Here is a 23,503-nt window from a genome sequence, read left to right on the forward strand (position 1 = left end):
TACCGTGAAATTAAAAATCAATTTCTTTAAATTTAAAGATCATTATAAAGAAAACCTATATTTTTAGTGGATCAAATAGTTATTATTATTTAAAAAATCGACGGTTGATCTCTTACTTCTATAAATGTTGAATTAAAGATTGTCATAAAAAATTATTTTAGATATTTTTATTGTACTCTAAAAATATCAAAGAAATATCAATCAACACATAACATGGTAGATTAAATATTTATTACCATGTTAAAGTTAATAATTTGATCTCCTACTCCAACAATAGTTAGAACTAAGAAATTTCATAAGAAAATCTCTGTTAATTGATATTTTTATTGCGCTGTAAAAATATTGAAGAAATATCAATCACCATTAATAGAATATTATTAATGTGGATAAATTATTCAGAATTTTAAATTTATTTTAGCTAGTCTAATAATATTTAGACGTACAATCCAAATTATTATACAATTCTTAAAATCTACTCGCAAACTTCATCGTCCTCCCCCATCTAAGACTTTCACATTATACTTCAATTCAGACCCATAAAATAATATATTCTTACAAATTAAAAAAATGAGAAGAAAAATTTGATAGGTTTAATATATTGTATATATGTTTGTGTAATCTTGCCCTCCTTTCAAAGAGCCCATGAAACACATGATGATCATTTTTTTTAGAGGACCTCCCATCCAAAAGAGGAAGCATAAGAAATAGGATAAGAAGAACAAAAGTGGTGAGAGAGAAAAAACAATGGTATTAAATATCCAATATATGAATTAAATTTATTTAATCAATCAGCTGAAGCTTTTGAGTTGAATGTTCGTTTATTCATTCTTAAGATGGTATTAGAGCGGGGAGTCCTATGTTCGAATCCCTGCATTGTCGTTTCCTCCCAATTATATATTAATTTCTACTTGTTGGGTCTTGTTGAATGGTCGTGAGAAGGTCCTGTATTCGAACTTCTTTTGAGTTGAATGGTCGTTTAAAGTAAATATAGAAAGTCCATATTCCCCTGTCGTTTAAAGTAAATATAGAAAGCTCATCTACGCAAACCGCCATTAGTTTTGCTATCCTTTCATATGATGGCTGGCCCAAATATACTTAGGTGTCACCCACAGCAACTGCTTGCTCGTATCCTCGACTCACCTAATTCGTTATCCACATGAATAATATTTAGGTACTTATCGGTAAGTATGGTTCAACAATGAAAAAATTGACAACTAGTTTTGTTTTTTTTTATAGAAAAAGAAAAAACCTACTTTCTCTTAATCCCTTTATACATTTTATCTCTTAATTGTCAATTTTTTAAAAGTGCTAGATAGTGAATACTTATTTATTGAGTAAATAACGAAATATTATTTTATCCGCAAATTTGGTCTAATCCATGTATGGGCCTACCTAAGTTTCTACTTGACAGGATATTTCATTGCCTATAACAACCATATTATAAATGTTATCTCAAAAGGGGAGAGAGGGAAAAAAAAAGGGGTATTCTATGGATACAACAGGAAATACGAAAAAAGTAGGAGGGCAAATTCGGGAAGACGCAGCGTTGTTCTAACTACACACACAAAATATCTCTCACACCCACCCACGACCACAAAGCAGATTTCCAAAAAGGACGAAAATAAGAGTCTCCGTATCCCATAGCCCACGCGTCGATGATCGATACCACGGACGGCTCGAGCCCCGAGGAATAAAATAAGTTACTAAACTCGCGTTCTGATTGGGCCACGTGGCCCCCATACGCATGAACCCGCTAGTGGTCCTTCCCGCACTGGAAAGAAACCCAGAGGCTTGGGCCCTCCACATGGACGACGCAGACCTTCCATATATGGTGCTGCGGCAGCTGGTCATGCCTGATGATGTGAATCTGCTTCAGTACAACGCTCCGTAAAAAGACGTCGATTCTCGATTCTGTTTGATCTTCTGCGCTGCCTTGACTCCAAACAACCACCACACTCCTCCGCAAGTAAGTTACGATTTCCTGCAAAATTCCTGCGCATTTTCTCTTTCATTCACTGATGCGTCGTTTTCTTCTGTGTTCATCGTTTTTCCTCTATTTTCGGATTTTTTCTTGATTTCACGCTGTAAATGTATATATATCTCTCTTCGTTATGTGCGTTCGAGGAAGAAAAGTGTATAGAGCTATTGTATTTTATGGATTTGGTTGCGATTTTCCTTGCATCTTCGTTACTTGTGAAATTTACTGGAGTTTTGTTATTTTCTGTAACTTTTCTCGGGGAAAAAATGGATAGAAGAATCAAGCTGCGGATCTGAGCATGGGGAGAGGCAAGATTGTGATTAGGAGGATCGACAATTCGACGAGCAGACAGGTGACTTTCTCGAAGCGTAGGAACGGACTGCTGAAGAAGGCGAAAGAACTTGCGATCTTGTGCGACGCGGAGGTAGGAGTCATCATCTTCTCCAGCACCAGCAAGCTCTATGAATACTCCAGCACCAGGTTCTTACAATTTTCATCTTCTTCTGCTTCTTCTACTGTTTGCCTTTATCTTCGTCTACTTTTCTCCGTCTGAATTATTGATTCGTTCCGTACTCCATTATAATATAGATTAATCTCCAGTACGACAAAACATTGGTAGCATCGCTTTTATCTTTCACCTGATTTTTATTCATTCTATGGCGAGTGTGCACCTTGAGTCACGATTATGACTGTACACTTTATCGTAGATTGAAATTTGTGCATACTGAGAAATATAAATTCTCGAGTCATACAACCTTAGGTTTCAGGTCAGTCTCTTGTCCTTCTTCGTGATTTTATGAGGCTCAGTTCTGTCATTTGCCTTATTCTGCTGGCTACAGCTTTCCAATACTCCACTCATTAACTCGATTGGCATATATCGAGTATCTTTGGAGATATTATTGGCTGCCAGAAACTTTAGTAATTTTCTTATAGGATGGACGGCCGATATTGCTAGTTTTGTTGGCTTACTTTTCCTAGAGAAGATTGAGTTCGATAAGCGGTCAAAAGAGGAGCTATCAGTCCAAAAAACTACAATTCATTCGAACTATATACATTAGTGTTCAAAGATCCAAGTAAACAATGTCGTAAACAACGGTAATAGTTAGAGTAGAGATTTCCAGTGTTGCTATTCTTGCAACACAATGATCATGCAGGTGGTTTAGAATTGAAAAGGAAGAGGGTGAGAATACTCAGTAGAGAGATATAATGACTTCTCGAAATAGAAAATTGCAGCTCCGTCTGAGAAAACATAGATGATCGTGCGAGAAAGCACGTACTATTCTTCTGTAAACAATCGAGTGCAATATCTCGATCGATGGAGATGAAGGTCGTGCGCGATACTGGAAGGATAACCAGATCGATTTGCACCATATGATCAATATCATCGAAGTGGACGCCAACCGAGTCAAATTGCGTTAACATGCGCTGGTTGGAAAAGTGGATTTCTGAGATGTTTAAGTTTAAGAGTGGGATTTACACAAGCCAATTAACCAGTCAAAATTTGTCAACAGTTCATTTAGTTGGTCTATAAACTGTTATAGTTCCGCCCCAAATTATTTCTGAACCCATCCATTGGAGTTTAAAGGAAAGCACCGAATCTTATATTAGTTAAGAGTGTAGAAATAAAAGAACGCATAGTTCTGGACTTCAACTTATATACTGAAGAATGAATAGACACTAATACCTCCTTCTTCTATAGCTTTAAAGTACTTCTTCCACATTCCTTGATATTCTTAAAAGGAAAAAGATTTAAGGTTGAGAAATAGATTTAAAAATTTCGAAGGGAAGTACTCATAATCAGTAAAAGATGAATGATGGATGCTGATCGGTAGGCGCATAAGACATGTACAAAAGGTTGGTCTCGCACAGCTGACATGTTGTGTGGTTCAATTTGTGTACTAGTATCTTATGAGGTTTACTTCTTAAGAATAATTATATTTAGAATTTTTGTTTCCTGCTTTTGAAAACAGTTAAAAAAAAAAAAATATCACGTATTAAAAAGACTATGCATTATGCTATTAATAACTGTTCATGGTTACTTATATTCGAAAATTTTATACGGTCTTCTTTTCCTAAATTGTACTCCAGATATTTCCAGACCGTTTTCTACATTTTATAAAAACAAGCATACATTTGCTTTTCAAAACTCATAAAATATTTCTCGAACTGATTCCTTCTAAATAAACAAGCCTCGGCCTTCAAATGTAGGCCGTGATATTGTTTTATCTTCATCGAGTATTAATTAAGAAAAGAAAAATCGTTTGACTAAGACCGAATTTTTCATACAAATATATTATTTGAAACTAAAGTAATGTTATTAAGGTCTTAGTCGATACTGCTGATTTAATTGTTATCTTTTTCTAATAGAAAAATAATTGTTTAATTTGTTTTCCATTTTTGTCATGGAAAAATATAAAATTTTTGTTGTACGTAGGAAATAATATATTAAAAGAAAAAGAAAAAGAAAAAGAAAAAAGGTTACAAATGATTTTAAGGATTTTTTTTTTAAAATCTGCTTATGAAGTCTACCTTTTTCTTTCTATATGTAACAAATACGAGATTTGAACCATCAATCTCAATATATATGTATATTAATAATTAATGTCTTATCTTATGAAGTCCTATTTAGTCTTACAAATATAGAAATTATAAGTTAGCAACTTAGTAATATGCTGCTTGTGTCTTGGTCTGAATCTCTCGGCGTGGTCAATGAGTTGAACTCAATTGATCAAGAAGAATGAACGAATAATGTTGAGATCTTAGCATTTTTGCACTCTCCCAAGTGCCTTCAAACATATGTGTTTAAGTTGAACTCAATTGATCAAGAAGAATGAACGAATAATGTTGAGATCTTAGCATTTTTCACTCTCCCAAGTGTCTTCAAACATATGTGTTTAGTTCTTTCGTTGTTAATCACCACTCCTCCAAAACCATCACCACTATTCTCTTTTCAATGGAAAAAATATTTAGCTCCTCACCACTTAGGACCAACCTTGTCTTAACAAACATTAAATGTTTCACTACATATTATTTTTCGAAAAATACTTAATACCTCAACAATAAGAAGGAACCAACCTTCCTAAACACTATTAAATGTTTGACAACTAAAAGAGAGAAATGTAAAATAAACTTTAAAAAGAAAAGAAAAAGTTGTCATAAGTTCCTCTTAATTGTTACGGAGCTAAATATTTTCTTAATTTTTTCAAAAGTTTTCTATTTTCTCATTTCTCTATCTTAATTATCAAATATTTAATAGTAATAAAATAAAGATGAGTACGAGTCGATTACTTTACATTGGAAAAAGGATTTTATCCCATCACCATTCATAGGAAGTCTTGTCCTAGTAGAAGGTCGTGGAGGGGTCACCCTTCCCCGTTGGTTTCTTCTTGAAAAGCAGCTTATAGGAGAGATACACCGTTTTAGGCTCATGTGAAAACAATAAACATTAGGAATGATAATTTTGCCCAAAGATACATTTTCCATAATCCATTGAGTTTAGTATATGTTGTATGATAAACAAAAACAAACTCTTCTATGTGTCTGGAAAACATTAGTGAGGCCAAGAAAAAACTTTAAATAGATTGAAAGGAAACTACTGAGGCAAATCTTTTCATGATCAATCACTACCTTTTCTCTCTATTAGGAGTCATAGTTATCCTTTATGGTTGGTTTTTTTTAGTTCAACAATTCTTCTTACAGTTAGTTATTTGCATTAGATGAAACATTAAGCTTGTCTCTTTTGAATAATTATTCTTACATTTCCTTCAAACTACAAAGAGATATTATTATTTTAATAAAGGATAAAGTTCAATAATGTAAAATAGTAACCCGCTTTAGAACATTCGAGAATGTTGGCTAGTAATTAAGAAAAATGAATCACTCCTAGGTAAAATTATAGAACACACTCACGTTAGTTAGTAACATGTCCAAATATTATTGATACTCATGGGAGGTTATTGAAGAAATATTAGTAATCATCAGAACTTTACAGACCGTAGTTGATAAAACTCAAAGAGAAACTGCATATATCTCTTAAAAAACGTGAGAGATATTTTTAGTAATATTTTCTATAGAATTATTAAAATCTTAAAATAAAACTCAAACTTAAAACTTTTTAAGTAAGAATATAAAAGAACATGATCAAACACATATATATATTTTTTATTTTTGACATAATTTTATATATATATTTATTTAACCCTTTAAAATTAATTTTAGCTACTAAACTAATCCAGACACTTACGAAAATACCATTAAAACTATATAAAAAAAATAGTCTCCCTAATTATATCAAATCCACCCTTAGTCTATAAGCACAAGGATTAATAAATTGTAAATAGAACACCGGTAGGATTCAAAAACTCTTCATTAGACACTACTGCATTTGAAGCTGAAATACATGAAGTATTAACTTCTAAAATCAGTTGGACACCAAAGTTTACCTTTTATATAGGAATATTGTTTTTCCTATCATTGTGCCGTATCTACAGCGGTCAATTGCTTAGTCATATCACTATACCAGAAACCGTGCCAGTATGATAGATAAATTGCCCTTTTTTAGTTGATTCATTCTATCTAATTTTCTAATGTCTGCTTGTTTTAGTTCAAAAATTAATTGAACATCATATTTAAATAATGATATTAAGTATAAAATGAAAGAACCAAAATCAAATCAAATAAACCACTATAATGTTAAGTAAGGTACTAGTATTTTAACCTCATTTTTTTTCCTCACTATTAAAGGAGAAACCATCCAAATCTATCAAGATGAACATAATTGTAAATGTCTAAACATAATTAATACACAAAAAAGTTTAAAGTTTTAAACACAGTTAAAGGTTACAAAAATCTTAATAGAAAATATAAACTTACTTAAAAAAACGAAAAAACATGCAGTAAAGAAACCAAAACATATGAATTAACCGCAACGCGGATTGGATGAAAAATTGGAACTTCTCAACATAGCTTCCTAAGATCACAGTCAATCCAGTGCCAATGGCAATAATCCAAGGGTTCACTCTTCCCTTTGTAGCGGCTATTCTAAAAGCTCCTCCCTCATAACAGCGACTGAATTGGAATGGCCGGTCGGGAAGTGCTGAAGTTATGGATACAAATGCTCCGCAAATATTATGTAGAAGAACAATAAACTATATGTTTTTCGAATTTTTCGTACTTATGTTTTTATATTAATTACTTAAATATTGTCATCATGTATTTTAAGTTTCTTACTCACATACTATTTTAAGTTTCTTACTCACATACATAGATTAAAAAATTTATACAGTTACTAGTTCCGACATGAACCTTGCATGTAATATTTTGGCAACTACATTTTATTTTTTGTTGTTTTATAAGGAAAAATAGAGAGAAAAGTTAGAGTGATAAAACGATAAACAAGCGGAGAAAATTTATAGATACAGAAATGTTGGAAGAAGAAAAGCTAGAGACAAGAAATGGAAAGATAAAATTAGAAGGAAAAACTTATAGAGAGACAGTGAAAAATATGTTAAATTTTTTTTTAAAGGTAAAAAAAAAAGGTAAAAAAAAAAAGTTTTACAGACATCATGAAACAGATAAAATTAGGAAAAAAAAAGTAAAGAGCGAAAACAAGGAGAAAATTTAAAAGATTTTTAGAGAGGGAAATGAAAAGTATTCAATAAGAGAGAAGAAATTTGTTGAAATCAATTTAGAAAAACTCGTTTTGTTTTGTTTTTAACTTTGGAATATAATTTTAAAAACTATTTTTCAAATGGAATTGATTAGAAAATCCAAAAACTTAAAAACAAAAAATGAAAATGAAACATTTATGGAGATGACATTTAATTGATAGGGGCTTATAGAAATCGAGACCTATATTTTAATTTTATTATTTGTCAAGTTCAAAGAGTATTCATAAATTTGTACAAGATCTTAGAAATTTTAAATAAATATTCTGTCTGTTTATGATGTAACAAAATATTCCAAGAAAAGATCACATAATATATCTTGATATAAAATTTTTGATCGAGAATCATCAAATGAAACTTCTTATCTTAGATGTAGTATAATAAAGCAAGAAGAATTAGTTATAAATTAAATGCCATCCCAAATATTAATGTCAACTTTACACTTTAAATCTTTTAAATGTTCTATCTCATTCTTTAAGGATTATGCATCCATTTAACACTTCCACTCTATTCTTATTTTCAACAATATTTTGGGGTGAATTATTAGATAATAAGAATGCTTAAGTTGCACAAATCTAGTTAAATGATAATATGTAGTTATCAAATAATCTATATAACAAAACCACCACATATTCGGTTGAGATATAAATTAAGAGCTATAAAGTCAGCACATCCACAAAATCTTTATTGAAAACAAATTCTCTTTAAAATCAAGTGAAAAACATCACCTTATTACAATGGATTTTGAGATTGATTATACAATATGCCAAAAAGAAACTTTCCTGATTAAAAACACTCAGAAAATTTTAAAACCTTTTACAAAACACTTCCATGTAATTTGGAAGAAGCCATCAATTATAATTACTTTATTTTAAAAACAATGTAATAAAAAGTTAAAATTTAGCATTTTAAATTACTACAATTTAGATGTTATGAAAATGTATGGAGGCAATTATCAAGGATGTGGCCACTGAACAGTGTAGAAATTGAACATCCAATCATGAATTCATCAATCATAAAAAGAGTACAAAATAGATAAAATAATATGAGACGAAAAAAAAAACATAATCGTGAATCTCCCTCTACAGAAAAACAAAAGTATACGGCCTTACCAAGTTTGCTAACTAATTTTTTTACTGTCTTTCAGGAAAAAAAATTCGAAACTATGGCAAATTTCAAAAAATTCGTAAATAAAAACTTGATTTTTTTTTATTAAAGAAAATAAAAACTACAATGAAAGAATAAATTTTATCAAATAGAAAATTATAAATTATTCACCTGCCTTTTAAATTTCAGGATGTTTGATATTGGAAAAGAGTTCTTTAAGCTGAATGAGTCAAAACATGCTTTTATGAAGTACTTTTCTATTTTAAGGTCTTTTTTTCCCCATAATTAGGATGTCCACCAGGTCTTAAAAATACTGTAGTTTAAGAAATTTGGGCAGGTCCCAATAATGGAGGGTGAAAATTCCTGTTATGACTGCGAGGCCCTAGTTAGATAGTTTTTTTTTTTTTTTTTTTTTTTTTTTTTTTTTTTTTTTGATACAATATGTAAATGGAGTTTTGAACTCCTGACTTTTTTTATCAAAGATAGATGCCTGAACCATTTGAACTATACTCGGTTTGGCGAGGCTCGAGTCAGATAGTAGAAACTGATAAAGAGAGATAAGTATCTTTTCGGCTTTTTTTTTAAGAAATAGTATATGGAAAGCTTAGGGAGCTCTCGAATTTACTCCTAGCTTGTACCCTCCAAACATAAATAATAGACTCGAGATATTATTAGGATGTTGAGAAGATCTTAAGGAACTTCTAAGGGTGGTTCCCATCTAATCAGATTCTAAAAAGTGTGTCTCTCATTGGCTAACGGTGGTGTAGAACTGATAAACATGGAAAAATAGAAAAAAAATATATCGCCACTTCTTAGATAACTACAAAGATTTCCCTCGGAAAGGAAAGGCCCTGCCCTTTGGCATAAAATTACAATTCACAAGTACTATGTTGCTCCTAGAGATCGGTTACAAAGGTATGATTTATTCCTCGCCTTGACCATTATTCTTTAGGCTGCGTGCTCTGTAACTTCTCTCATCCCTTCCATGGATAGTTCCACTTCACTTAATTTTGGATTTCATTGTCTTCTGGTAGGGTAGAGAAATGACTTATGGTGTAGCTCTATTATATGTTTTGAGCAAATTCTGTGTTCGTCCAAAAATCCAAGACATTTGTTTTTACGCTGATCCTACTAAGGGGTTTTCTTGTAGCTATTTCTTCCATTCTTTTGTATGTTCTCGTCTCATCCCTCCAAACCTCTTTATTTCTCCATTCCCGAGGCCAACTTATTTTGTTTGGTATATCCCGAATAGGAGAGTTAGACTGTGGCGTTCTTCTACTTTGTTGGGGATATGGTCCATATCCTCTGGAGCTATTAGCTTGCCTTTTTGATCTATAGTTGCTCTTTAGAGTCATTTGGTGTTCATTTGACTTGTAATAGACATTGTTGTTTAATGATGAAAGATATTTTCTTACACTTTGTCGTTATGAGATATAAGATGAGATCCTCAATGCGGAACTTGTTTTACAGTTTTATAGGGCATTTAGCCCGAGAGGAATAGGGAAAATTTTAAACTTGACTCTCTTTTGTTTTTTCCAAGAACCCTTATGATTAAGGTTTAGGCCTTAACTTTGGGATCGGAACCAGTGTTTGTCTTTTTAGTTCAGGTTTTGTTTCGACTCTTCTTGTTGGGCCATCTTTTGGTTGAAAAGAAACAATAGAATCTTTAGGGGTAGAGAGAGAATGGGAGTCTATTTGAGATCTCGTAAGGTTTAATGTCTCTTTATGGGAGTCTGTTTCGAATTTATTTTGTAATTATCAAAACGTACTATTCTTTTGGATTGAAAACCCTTTCTTTAGACTGACTTCCTTTGTCTGCGTCGTTGTTCTTGTATGCCCTTGTCTTTGTTTTTGTTTTCATTCGTCTCAATGAAAGTTCGGTTTCTTATAAAAAGACTGTAAAAAGAAGCTCAATTTTCCATCGAGAAACCGTTACACGTCTATTTACACCACCATAAATATCTTGTGGCCTTACCATCTCCATCTTGCTATGGATAACGTCAACTGTTGTAGATTTTTGGAGGATCAATAGAGTGGATTAGTTCAGTTTTTTAGAATCTTCTTCTAGGAAGGAACCTTGATATGAAAAAGTCAAGGGGTGAACTTATCCTACAGGCAAACTCTGTTCCTTTCCGTACAAATCCCATCTTAAGAATCTTTACATCGTTTCCTCTTTCTTTGTCGTCCTATTGTATGGAGCTTTGGAGGAGACATTTTTTTTTAATATTAGAAAGAATTGTGGCCTAATGCCAATAGAATTATTTTCTGGGCATGGTAGTTAGAAGGAAATAGAAGATCCAAAAGGAGAAATAGAGGTTGCAGTCATTTAGGAAATTGAATCTTGTCTTTTCATGCATTGCTCCTTTGCATCTCAAACTTGGGTTTATGTGGCTTCTCTCTTGGATTCTCTCTCTGTCTCCCTCAGTATATTGAGGATTTCATAGCTGAAGGTTTCGGTGGAAATGCCCTAAAAGGAAAAACCTTTGGAATTGTGCAGCAAGGGCGGTCCTTTGGCTTCTACGGCAGGAAAGAAATAGCTTTATTAAATTCTTTTTTTTGTGAATATCAAACATACAGCTTTTTGGTGGGCTTCTATCCACCAGAAAGTTTTTTTTTTTTTTTTTTTTTTTTTTTTAAATTATAGCCTTCTTTTGATTATGTAAGATTGGAAAGCCACGATTGTATAGTCCTTCGGGAAGGGTTTCCTCTACCCTCCGCCTTTAGGTTGTCTTTCTTTTTTTGGGTTCTTGTTTATATACACCTGTGTTTCTTATCGAAAAAAGAAAATTGTTTCCCCAGCTGTGTCTCACGTAAGGCCTTCCATTAAGTGATTTGTGCCAATTGAAGAGAATTCTTGCAACTCCTTTACTTTAGTAGGCTTTTGCCTTGTAGTTTAATCTCGTTGGTGGATGTTTGTTTCTTGAGTAACAGAATGTTCCTCCAATTTAAACTTATATTCATAATTTTCAACAATACCCTATGTTTAATTTCTCTATCATCTTTTTCAGTTTAATGAATTTCTACATCTCTAAGCAGCAAGACGACAGAACAAAAATCTTACAATTAACTCATTCAAACTCTCAAATTTCTATACGTGTACCTGACCAATAAGCAAGAAGGGATCCTTATTTGATTTGATCAACCTGACACTCCATGGATGTAGATACCTAAATTTTGCATTAAAGGATTCAGAGACATTCAACTGTAGTATGCATGTCTCTATAAATAAAATGAAAATCAATACAGAGACATTAAAAAAAATCAAATTACTAAGTGTAGAACTACTTGATAGGTTAAATGATAGGTGATGGAGATAAAATGTTATCGACCCATGTGACATATCAGTAGCTCATAGATAAAATCTAGCACTTGCCTGTTGGACATGCTATCCCTCTTGACCTAGTCATTCCAAATCTATGTTGAATCGCAATACCATTGCTTAGCCATGTCCAGCCACTATACGTGCCATTGAGCCATCGAGCCATGCATGGATTACCGATATCTCCGTGCTATCCCATTAAACCTTAGTTTCTAGGCAGCTATGTAGTGTGCACATGACCGTGTAAGCCCACACCCCTTGGTTTGGTATAGAGTGTTCATGTCTTGGCCTCACTCCAGACATAACCGCTCAAACAGTATTGGTCACAAGCTTAGAGACAGTGGGATAGACGCAACACATGCTACTGCTAATCAAGTGACTTTGGCACACCTAGAGACCTACATGAAAAGGTAGCTCTGAAAGTATAATCAACTGGAATCGTTGACAGCATATTATAAACTAAAAAATGCAACTATACTTGACCATTGCTGGAATGAAGAGGCAAAATTTCGAAAGTTCCATTTCAATATAACCCCTACACAATAGAGAGATTCTGTAGCTCCCGGATGTCAGCTGAAAGAAACTGAAGATAGATAGAACAGGAAGCTGGACTCAGACATCTATTTTATCAGCGTCTATTTATATAATAAAGAACTAGTAAAGTATATCTCTAGTTGAGAAAAGGTGGGACAGAATATCCCTATAAAAAGTGAAATTGAGGACCTAGATCTCATAAGGGTTTAACATGGCAGGTTCAGTCTAAAAAGACGCCATGATATATCCCTATTACCTAATTGTATAAAATAAGTAGAAAGAAGGAATCGGCACCACCTCTTTGTGGAATGCCCCCCTTCTTCGAGGCGTCAGCAAAAAAATCTTTGAAGAATTCAGCATCTCTTGGTGCTTACTCATTAAAGCTTTAAGTTGCATTGCTACCCTTTAAGAAGAAAGGCAAAATATCTGGAAAGCTGAGGTAACTAAAACTTTTTGTGAAATGGTAGGTTTTTCCAATCCTTTTCTATAACTATGATTTCCTAGTGTACATCAATTGGAAGAATGTTTTTAGTCGCCTGCTAGCCCAGGCTAGGGCCGATGCCTTGGCTCCCATCTTCTCTTTCATTTCACTCTTCAGTAAAAGGTTTATTTATCAAAAATATAATAAGAACTAAAATCTACAGTATGTGACAGCAAGTTTCAGGTCTTAGTATGAACTAGTAAAGCCCATGGAAATTAGTCTATGCAATAAAAGCTTGTAAAACATTATTATATAGTGTTGCTTGCAAGAATAATTGTTCATTCAACTTTCAGAGAACATGATTAGTTAGTTCAAAGGTTTACTTCGTAGGTTACACAGCATGTTACACCAATTTGGTGCATAGAAATCTAGGACTACCGTTTGGATAAATGAATAAATTCGATACCAAATTTCTCTTTGTAGGCAACCAAACTTCTTATTCATTTCAACATATCTCTAATGCTAATATCTGGGGTGTTCATGATCGTCTAGACTTTTATCCAGTATAAACTACAATCCAACTTCATGCCTGGGTCTCACTAGTCCACATAGTCAAACTTCAAGCAGAAAACTCCTAACACTTGCTCCAACATTTCAAGAAGAAAACCTCTAACTGAAGAAACTCTCTCAAACTTCTAGTTGCAAATTATTTCAAGCCTCTTAATTTTATGTAATTTTTGGGAGAGAATTTCGGGAAGGATTCATTGTAAGAGAGTGTAGAAATTCTTTGAGATCAGAAGAAACTTGTGAATCCACTTTTTGTCGATTTATTGCTATGGAATCTCTTTTATCGGATTTTTAATCAAGTGTGAGAACACCTAATAAGAGAGGTTTGATCCTAAACTCGTAAAAAGGTTACCCAGTGATGTTTGATCCTGACATACAAGAAAACTGGCTGACACTAAAATATTCAAGAAGCTGCAATTGAGGCTTAGGTTTCACTATGGATCTCCAATTTTATTGCTTTAATATTGAGTTCAAGTTACTTTGAATTTGCATGTTGATAGATCAGAATTGTTTTGAACATTATTCCCAATGTTATTTTATTAGATCTGTATATTAGGTGAACTTGTTAAATTTTATTTGTTTAAACTTTAAATATTCTAGGTGAATTAGGTTGCTTGATTTAATTTGCTTTTTTTAAATAAAAATAGAGGTCAATTGTTCAATAACCCTATATACCACCTTCTAGTGTTGAGATATGACTCTACATATTCCATTCTTCCTACCAGCAAAATTTGAACTTCTACTATAAAACTAAATTTCATGTCATCCCTAAAACTTTCATTTCTTGCAAATATCATGGTATTTTTATACTGTAATCCATATCAGAAATAGGACTTCATCTCTAACTCATAATTATTTACTGTGCCTTACCAGCATGAAAACGCTAATAGAACGATATAACAAAACAAAAGAGGAGCAACATCAGCTTGGGATCTCGACTTCTGAGGTTAAGGTATTCTCCACCATCTAGGACTTGATTGTATTTCCTTCTGAGTGCCAGACATATTAAGCAAAAGATCATGTATGATTGTGAAAAAAACAAAAATCTAGATTTCCTATCAGTCAACTTTCTGGATACGATGATGACTAATAAGAATTATATATCACATTTACTGCTGGTATGACTATGTTGTGGAATATGGGGGTGAGGCAGACAAGAGGGTTTGGGACAGTGCGGTTCATGTGCTGATTCGTATAGGAAAAAATTCCTCAAATGAATTACTAGCAAGACCATCAATCATTATGGATCAAATGTGGTTAGATCAGTGTTGAAAGCTAGTTTTGTTAGTTACATCAAGAATCATTGTGAATCTGGACATATTAGTACTCACCAATACTACTGTCAAGGTGACAGGAAACATATTAGTATATCTGATGGAAAATAGACAATGGATATTTTTATCAATGCAAATTATTTTGATTAAAAGAGATGCCCTGCAAACCTTCTATTTACCTCACGCATGGCGAAAGAACAATCCAGAAGAGTAATCATTAGAGCAGGAATCTTGGACACAGTAACCTTGAGCTAGTAATGTCACTGAACAAAATAAAAAGTTGATTCAACATTTAATTTCAGAAAGATGAAAAAGATCAGAACGCATAAAAGTAGCAACATGAGATTAAGAAACCTGAAAAGTTAAGGTGCCATTATATATTAACAAGATGTATAAAGATATTTTTACAGAGTGAGTTATTAAAACTAATAAATAATGGAAAAACAACTCTCTGTTTCGGCTGGAAAAATATAACTTTATCAATTAATATCCAAGTAATTTTTGTCATATCGATAATTTAAAATAAAAACTAACATAAAAAATTTTGTGAATCCCAATCCTCATTGGAGGATTCTTTGAACTCCTCCAGTTTCCTGTGGAAATGGGTTGTAGGCCAGGATTTTGAGAGGAAAAGGATTGGAGGCAAGGAATTTGAGAGGAAATGAGGTGTAGGCAAGGATTTTGACAGGAAATGAGGTGTAGACATGATTTAATATTCCTTGGCCTTCTCCATGCTAACATTCCATTGCCATCCATAATCAAACTTAAGAAATGCTATGAATTCACTATAACAGTGTACACTAGTCAAATGACTAAATTTAAATATTCAAAATTTTTCATTCTACAACATACATGTAGTTCAGCTTCATATTCAATTTCAGTACCAACAATAAATTGTTCACTCAAAAATTGATCATATGCATACATACATACAGTTTGTAGTGTGAAAAAGAACATTCACGCTATTATATTTGAATATCAATGCATTCATTAACAATTCTATATAAATACAATGATACAACTGCTTGAACATTTACATCAATCTTAAACTTTGACATTTAACATGGTAAGAACCTTCATTTTCAGAAATGCTTCCTGACATGCCTATGCTTCATATATAATTTCATTTTCAGAAATGCTTCTCAATATGCCTATCCTTAATATATACTTCATTTTGAAAAATTCTTCTCAATATGTCTATGCTTAATATATACCTTCATTTTCAGACATGATTCTCGATATGCCTATGCTTAATATACATTTCACCCACATATAGAACACATACTCTTATACTTCTAAAGAGTAAGGAAATTACATTCTGATTTTTAATCATTAGTACTGGCAAAGGGAAGCAGCAATGTTACGACAGCAACTTCAGAGCTTACATGAAAACCATCGGTACCATTATATCCTACTTTATTCTACATCATAACATGTTTGTTAAACACTGATACTATAAGGAAATCCAAAAGCAAATATGAAATGTCCTTCAACTTTTTAATGACTTTATACTGTAAGTGTGTGCATAAAGTCTCCAATCTACTTCATACATTATAACCATGTACACTTATTTCAGATATGGAACTAGTCTTTATTAACAACCACGCATGATCCGAACGTACACTTCCTAATATATTTCCTAAATGTTGCATACAAGTTGAAAGAAAACAGAAACTTAGAAAAGTTCAAAAGAACACCACTACCATTGTTAGAGCACCACTAATAGATATAATTACAGGCAAATGATGGGTGAAGAGCTGACTGGCCTTAGCGTCAAAGATCTACAGAATCTAGAAAATCAACTAGAGATAAGTCTACGTGGTGTCCGTATGAAGAAGGTATCTAATTGTATCATTTGTTAAATACATTGGGTATTTTACAGATCGTTCCCTTTCTTTGAGCAGGATCAAATCTTAATGGATGAGATACAAGAGCTAAACAGAAAGGTTAAGCAACTACAGCTCTGACATTCATGTTCTCAATTACTTTGGTTGCTAAATTTCATTTTCTTCTTTATAGGGAAACCTTATTCACCAAGACAATATGGAACTTTATAAGAAGGTAAACTTAATTCATCAAGAAAACTTGGAATTATACAAAAAGGTAAAGATGTAAATAATTGAAACAAACTTTAAATATCAACCGAAAATAACTAAAGGTTTTCATTGTTTAATCAATAAAACATTGTGTTGCTTAGTCACCCTCAACATAAAAATTTTCAACATCCTAGGTCTATGGAACAAAGGGTGCCAATGGAGCACACACAAGCAGTCTAACAAACGGACTTGGCGTTGGAGAGGAGGCAGATATACCTATCAACCTTCAACTCAGTCAGCCACAAAATCATAAGGCACCAGAAAGAGCTACAAAACTGGGGTAAAATTGCACCTATATCTGTAAATTTTCAATAATAAAAACAAATGAATTTATCCAATCACTATTCCAATCTTGTTCTTTTGATGGTTGCAGCAGACTACAACTACCCTAGCAAAAAGAGACCTTACACCAACCAGGAAGATGTTTCTTATTTTGCATCAAGAAAACGGTGTAAGGTTGCGACTAATCTTTCAATCAACGAAATGTGGTAAAGTAACAGACCATTTCATACTAAAAGAAACCAGATTTGTCATGTTTGTGGTGATTAAAACATGGGTATTGATGTGAAGAGAAGGCTATTGGCAACAAACAATAATTGAAATTGCATCAGCATGTACACTTCATTTCCAGATATCTCAACTCTTAAGGTCTATTTGCCTCCATTATAGTTGGCTAGATGCAAATGTTCATACTTTTCATGACATGAGATATTATAAAAGAAAATTCTGGAGATCACCAGGGAAAGGAAACAAGTAGATTAAAAAGAAAATTTGTCCTGTACTAAGTTTCACCCAACAGTTATACATGATGTTCAGCATAGAAGGACGTAGAGTATTAAACTCGTACCTCTCCTGCCCAACCATAAATAATAAACTCATCCAGCAGTCTGTTTATCAAGATAATTTTCATTACACTAAAGTAAGCCACAACTCAGTAACACAAATTTATCAAAAAAAGAAATAAAAAGCTCCAACATTATGAACCAGTGGCAATTGTTTAATCAGCATCACTGCTAATATTAATATTTCCAACTTCATAAATTCATTTTTTTTAGTAAGAAACGTCACTTCATCAGCTCCAAAGAAGTTAAAGAAACACTCTAATTGTGGATAATATAGTGGAACTGTATCAAAGGATTATGCTAGTCAGGTTGCTAAAATACGCCTAAAGTTTGAAAACCACCTTATCACATGTACAAGAACTTCCCTAAATGGATATGTTAGAAATGTTAGAAAATTATGGAAAAAGAGTCATGAATGGTTCACAACCATATCCATATTGCACATCACAAACAATCAATATTCAAAGTTCTTCTGTAGTAAACAATCCTAACAACAGCTTATATAGTAAACAATGGCCATTATGGTATTGATAATAATCTAGCCATTTACTTGTATGTACCAGCTAACTTATAACCACTAAACTTCAATCAGTGGAGCTCAAATGTGGAGAACCTGATAATTACCGTGATCTAGAACCGTTTTGTTTTCAAAATTTAAGCACCATAAAGATAGATTTTTTTACATACTCATACAAACCCAACCCCAGTGAGAAATTGAAAAACAAAGCAAACCTAACTTTTGACCATACTTGCATGACATACAGTGCGTCAACAAATAAAATTGATTTTGAAAAGTAATACTACTCAAAAATAATGTGCACGTTGTCACATTCGTAATAATTAGTGAGTTAATTTCATTTCAATTGCATATACCCTTAACACTAGTGACATTAGTGAAGGGATCAGTTATGGATAGATATATCCAAGCCAAAACCTAGAATAGAATGAGATTTAGTAACATCTACTTAAATCATTCCTATAACAATGACACAAAAACTGCAATTAAATGCATCCATTGCATGCACACACATGACTGCTAGATAATAAAATGTCTATGTGAGAAGTTACTAAAAGCTAATGAAATTCAGGTACCAGGAACTTGAGCGAAAGGAAATACTAACAAGGGAAAAAGAATATTCAAAAGCTTAGAAGGAAGGGATTGGTAACCTCTAACCACACGATCAGGCGTAGAATTACTTCAATGAGGGATGGAAGAGAAAAATGACTTCAACACAAATAATAATGTATGTAATCAAATCCATAGAAGTGATCCATCTTGGGTATGGTGTGATGTAAACCCTTTTCAATAAAAATCCCCAAAGAACCTTTGTGGTAAGCCCAATTCAACGATGGTCACAATCTACACATGATGTAACACCACAGCATATGTCTGCGGTGCTAGAAGCCAACAAAAAAAAATTAGTCGACACAAACCTTCAATAAATTGGCGTTTGCTTTAATTCAGCTCCTAACTTGGGATCTTGTACATCTTTTACCTCCTTTATGGGCATACCACCCAATGGTTCTCACACCCTTCCTGTTCCTATTCTACATCATAAAAAATGATCCTAGACTCTAGACTGGTACAACTGCTAGAACAATCTAAGATAAAATATACAACAGAATGAATTCAAAAACTTGAAAAGTCACTAGCTAACTATTAATTATTAAATTCATTTAGATAGAGATAAGTCTAAAATTAAAAAATAAAAATAAAAATAAATACATACACACACACACACACACACATATATATATATATATAACGGGAGTTGGATGCTATTGACGTCGCTTAGCTAAGAATATAATATAAACCAATCTGGTGGAGTCAAAAGCAGGGTTGTCAAATATTCACCCCAAGTCACTTGAATCAACATCCAGAAGCTAGGTTGATGTGATTAATTTAATCCAAGAAATGATCAGGATTCAATGTGACAATTGTTTATATATTTGACATTACAATCAAGGAATTTTGAAAACAAGGTGCCACCTGCAGAGAGGATGAAGTCAATGGAGAAAAGGAGAACTATAGAGTAGAATTTAGAATGGAATTGGGTCACTATATTTTCAAGATATTGGAAGAAAGACTAAAAGAAAATCTTAATCCGACATAACGTAAAATCATGTACTTACCCAAAGATATCAATTAATTCTGGATTGAGATTATCACTAAAAGAAGTTTCTGAAATAAAGCCACTAACTAATTTATCAAAGCCCTTGAGATCGTCAAGGATAGAAACATCTCCTGAAAATTTAAATTGCTCAGTTCCCACCATTGAGCCTTTTCATGGCCTTAAAAAGAAGCTATAATTATGATCCCCTGTGCACCAGCAGCCCATTTAAACTTTCATTGATAATGTCAGTGGTTAACATATTTCAAATACTTATTCAGAACACAACAAGTTCATTGTTAGTTATTCTTTAATGGTTCTACTACCCGGTGCATGATTGGTACAACTTTCCAGGAATATCAATAAAATCGTAATCTACTTCTTTGTCCAATCAATACAACCAACTTTTCCAATTGGCACAAACCATCAAAAAGGATGAACCAAAACATTTTACTTTGTCACGAAAGGTAGACTGCAAGAGGATTGATAATCTAATCAATACATGGAAAATGGTGGTTACCTTGTTCATGGCAAGGACTTATCAGTGGACAAATTCAACTAACCTCTTAAGGGAGTTTGTTGTATCTATTTCTGGAGACACAAGTTTCTTTTTTTTTAAAAAAAAAGGTTCATTCCAGTGTAAACTCGGCAGATGTATTCATTATCTGGAGTGTGGATAATACCTAAAAGGCAGCAAGTTGAAAGCCCAACTGCTCCAAATTCAACCCAACAATAAATTTTCTTTAACAATGCTAACTTTCATATTTTTAAAAAATCTTGGTGATTTCACTGAGAAGAAATTATAAAAACTGGATAAACGATCCAATGAGAAGAATCTCATGTAATTAAAATAGCTTTCATAAATAGTACAATACAAAAGAATGCCCCCAATAACTATCCATAAAAAATTCGCCCAAACTTTTTTTCTCGTTGAATCTTAAAAAGAAGCTGTAAGAAGGATTTTGTACCATGTGTTGATTACATTCAACTCTTCGCTGAAGCTATTCTTATCTCCTTTAACCAAGATGCCAAAGAATGGTCATTCGCACAATTAGAAGAGCTTTGGATACCTATAATAGAGTCACCATTTGAACTCTCTAGTAAAGTCATTTATCTCTTGATTAGTGCATGCAAGCAATGCCAAAGCATTGAAATACTGAACTCCAAAAATTAATAGATTGGTGAAAAAATGCACACACTTAATTCTAATTCCTAATCTTTACAAATAATGTATCATTGTTAGGACCCGAAGAATGAATTCTCCTTGGAATACACTGGTTATGATGATCTTTCCCATACAACACCAACCAAGTGAACATTGAATACTATTTGCTAAACACAGGGTAATCATTAAGAGAATGGTGCAAACAGAACACCCAAAAATGCGAGGAAAAATAAACTGACAAGTCTTGAGACCGAAATCCTTTTGCCAAAACAATTAAAAGTAATCGAGACCCTATCCAGAATAAAAGAGATATTAAATAGCGGTATGCTATTGCTTATTAAAGATTACTTCTATGCTTCGGGAGGTAAGATCAACAACTATTTACTCAAATAGTTAACTGCAGTTTTCATGGCAAAGAAGACTGGCTAGCATACCAAAACAAAAGTTGTGAGTTCTAAGTATGGAGCTTACAGCACCCTACATCACAAAGAGTCAAAGACCTCAAAGATGATCTTGTCTGAAAGAACACTTAAAGATCTTATAGGGTGACTAATTCTACTAAAATCATGCCTTAAAGGAATGCGAAAAACGTAACATTCAACAAAGCATGAACCTTAACTCGTCTTTTCAAAGATTGGACGTGGAGATTTGAACCTCCGACCTTAAGGAAAGGAGTAAATGTCATTCCTGCTAAGCTATGCTGTCCTAACTCGTTATTAATTAATAAGATATTATCCAATCTTAATATCTTATAAACAAGTTTGATTTTTTTTAAATAAACTAAAGCATCAGGAGTTTCTAAGAAGTTAGAAATGCGTAGTTGGACAACCATACCATACTAGATAAATATGAACCATTCCCAAAGCTCTAGAGTTTCGAACTATCATCAATCATCAATGTTATCCCTGTATTTATTTCAAGATAACAAACAAAAGGATCCTTTCTTTAAGAACCAAACCCGAATCACTAATAAACAGAAGAGGGAGGAAAAAAAAGGGAGGGAGGCTATGGCCAAATCATAATAACGTCGTCAACTTCCAAAAACATTATACAGCAGCAGATATAAAATGTTGCAACAGAAGTCTTGTAGCCTACTGAATAAGTAACTTGAATACAGGTGCCTAGGTTCACGATCAGACAGGCAACGGAAGTGCAAATGTAAAAACAATAATACACAGAATCTCAAATGCTTAAAAATAATAATTAAAAAATAACAAAATTAGTGGCTATCTCCGGAATTCTTTGAGAGCTGAACTCACGCACACTGTCAAAAGAACCAAACACTTGAAGGTATGAAACTTCTCTCTATGATTTCCAGCTCTCTTTAAATATAAAATCATTAAATATCATATAGTGCAAGTGCTATGAAATGCGTATTTAAAAATCACGTACAAGCACAGAAGCAAGCGAATAATAACATATTATAATTAAAAAAATAAATAAACGTCATATTATAATGTCACACACACACACACACACACACACACACACACACACATATATATAATAAATGCCTGACCGGATTGGTCCTTCACTCATTTTATATTTGTATTTGCAGTAGAGAAATGGAAACAGAAACTACGCTACATCAAGCACTAGTTCTCAGAAGGAAAAACGTAGTGAGTACGTAGAGCGTGAAGAAAACTTACGATGAAAGACGAACTCTGCAATTAAGCGATTCTACATCGTAATGTCTGTTTGGTTCACAAGAGGACGCACTCAACAAGACGACCTAGTAATTCGCAGGCAGCGGAAAAGTTGAGCTCGGATTCTCGCCTTTTTCAGTTTTCTTCTCCTCGCGGATTAAAGCCAAACCAAACGGATCTGAGAACTAGCTTCCGAGACGACGTTATCCTCCAATGAGAAATACGATCGAACTGAGAAGCCATAAACAATAGCTGAATCGATAATTAAAGTAAAATTAGAGCGGGAAATTATATCACAGACACGCATGGTAAGCATGAACATATGTTGAGAAGCACGAAGATGGAGGACGACAAAGATTGAAGAAGAAGAAAAATTCGAGGAAAAGTTCCAAGAGAACGAACGAGAACCCGAGTAAAAGGAACGGATAGTATGCGATGCTTCACGCGAGGAGACCAAAAACGCCGGTACCAGACGACGAAGAGGCAGAGCAATTTGATGTTTGATCTCTCTGGACGCCCGAAAAGAAACCGAAAATCGAGAATAAAGGGTCATATTTATATACGTGATGTGACAGAAGAAGACTGGTGGATTTGGCACGCTTGGTACTTCGTACGATTTTTTAGAATAAAAAGAGAGAGAAAAAAAAAGAACTACATGTAATCACTATTCACTACTATTTGTTTGTCACAAATTTAGCTTTCTAAAATTAGTTACAAAGTTTTCGATGTTATTCAAATAAAGAAAGGTAGTAAAAATAAATTGATTACCCATTGGAA

The 23,503-nt window shown here is 33.2% G+C and overlaps 1 protein-coding gene and 2 long non-coding RNA genes across 19 annotated transcripts; 2 read left to right on the top strand and 1 right to left on the bottom strand.

Annotated features, from left to right (window-relative positions):
• Nucleotides 1-1,811: 1,811 nt before the first annotated feature.
• Nucleotides 1,812-23,503, top strand: LOC111024533 (MADS-box transcription factor 23). 8 transcript variants are annotated; one of them, XR_015789052.1, is made up of 11 exons: nucleotides 1,812-1,966; nucleotides 2,253-2,458; nucleotides 14,466-14,544; nucleotides 16,203-16,264; nucleotides 16,605-16,704; nucleotides 16,771-16,812; nucleotides 16,886-16,969; nucleotides 17,097-17,242; nucleotides 17,336-17,450; nucleotides 18,893-22,370; nucleotides 22,639-23,503. XR_015789052.1 is itself a non-coding variant. In XM_022302267.2 (9 exons), exons 2-9 carry the CDS (start codon nucleotides 2,277-2,279, stop codon nucleotides 17,352-17,354), a joined length of 714 nt encoding a protein of 237 aa, XP_022157959.1. In that variant the 5' UTR covers nucleotides 1,812-1,966; nucleotides 2,253-2,276; the 3' UTR covers nucleotides 17,355-17,625. The 8 variants fall into 8 exon arrangements, 4 of the variants coding, with proteins under 4 accessions (XP_022157959.1, XP_022158088.1, XP_022158157.1 ...); XR_015789054.1 differs by having other exon boundaries at nucleotides 17,339-17,450; XR_015789053.1 differs by lacking the exon at nucleotides 18,893-22,370.
• On the top strand, nucleotides 2,465-7,201 carry LOC148208035 (uncharacterized). The gene is made up of 2 exons (XR_015789066.1): nucleotides 2,465-4,784; nucleotides 4,877-7,201. It is a non-coding gene; the product is annotated as an uncharacterized LOC148208035 (long non-coding RNA).
• LOC111024759 (uncharacterized) lies at nucleotides 6,747-23,272 on the bottom strand. 10 transcript variants are annotated; one of them, XR_015789065.1, is made up of 7 exons: nucleotides 23,135-23,272; nucleotides 22,730-22,957; nucleotides 15,046-15,129; nucleotides 12,902-13,007; nucleotides 12,549-12,653; nucleotides 12,125-12,468; nucleotides 6,747-11,918 (listed from the first exon to the last, which is right to left on the bottom strand). It is a non-coding gene; the product is annotated as an uncharacterized LOC111024759 (long non-coding RNA). The 10 variants fall into 10 exon arrangements; XR_015789064.1 differs by lacking the exon at nucleotides 12,902-13,007 and having other exon boundaries at nucleotides 12,554-12,653; XR_015789058.1 differs by lacking the exon at nucleotides 12,902-13,007.

This window comes from Momordica charantia (genome assembly GCF_013281855.1).
Source record: "Momordica charantia cultivar OHB3-1 chromosome 11 unlocalized genomic scaffold, Mcharantia_2.0 BLBB01000011.1, whole genome shotgun sequence".
Taxonomy (NCBI): domain Eukaryota; kingdom Viridiplantae; phylum Streptophyta; class Magnoliopsida; order Cucurbitales; family Cucurbitaceae; genus Momordica; species Momordica charantia.

Coding starts and splice junctions, on each gene's coding strand:
- LOC111024533 (XM_022302267.2), top strand. CDS start 2,277: ATGGGGAGAGGCAAGATTGTGATTAGGAGGATCGACAATTCGACGAGC. Junction 2,459..14,465: donor TATGAATACTCCAGCACCAG/GTTCTTACAATT, acceptor GTGCCTTACCAG/CATGAAAACGCTAATAGAAC. Junction 14,545..16,202: donor TCTCGACTTCTGAGGTTAAG/GTATTCTCCACC, acceptor TTTAATCATTAG/TACTGGCAAAGGGAAGCAGC.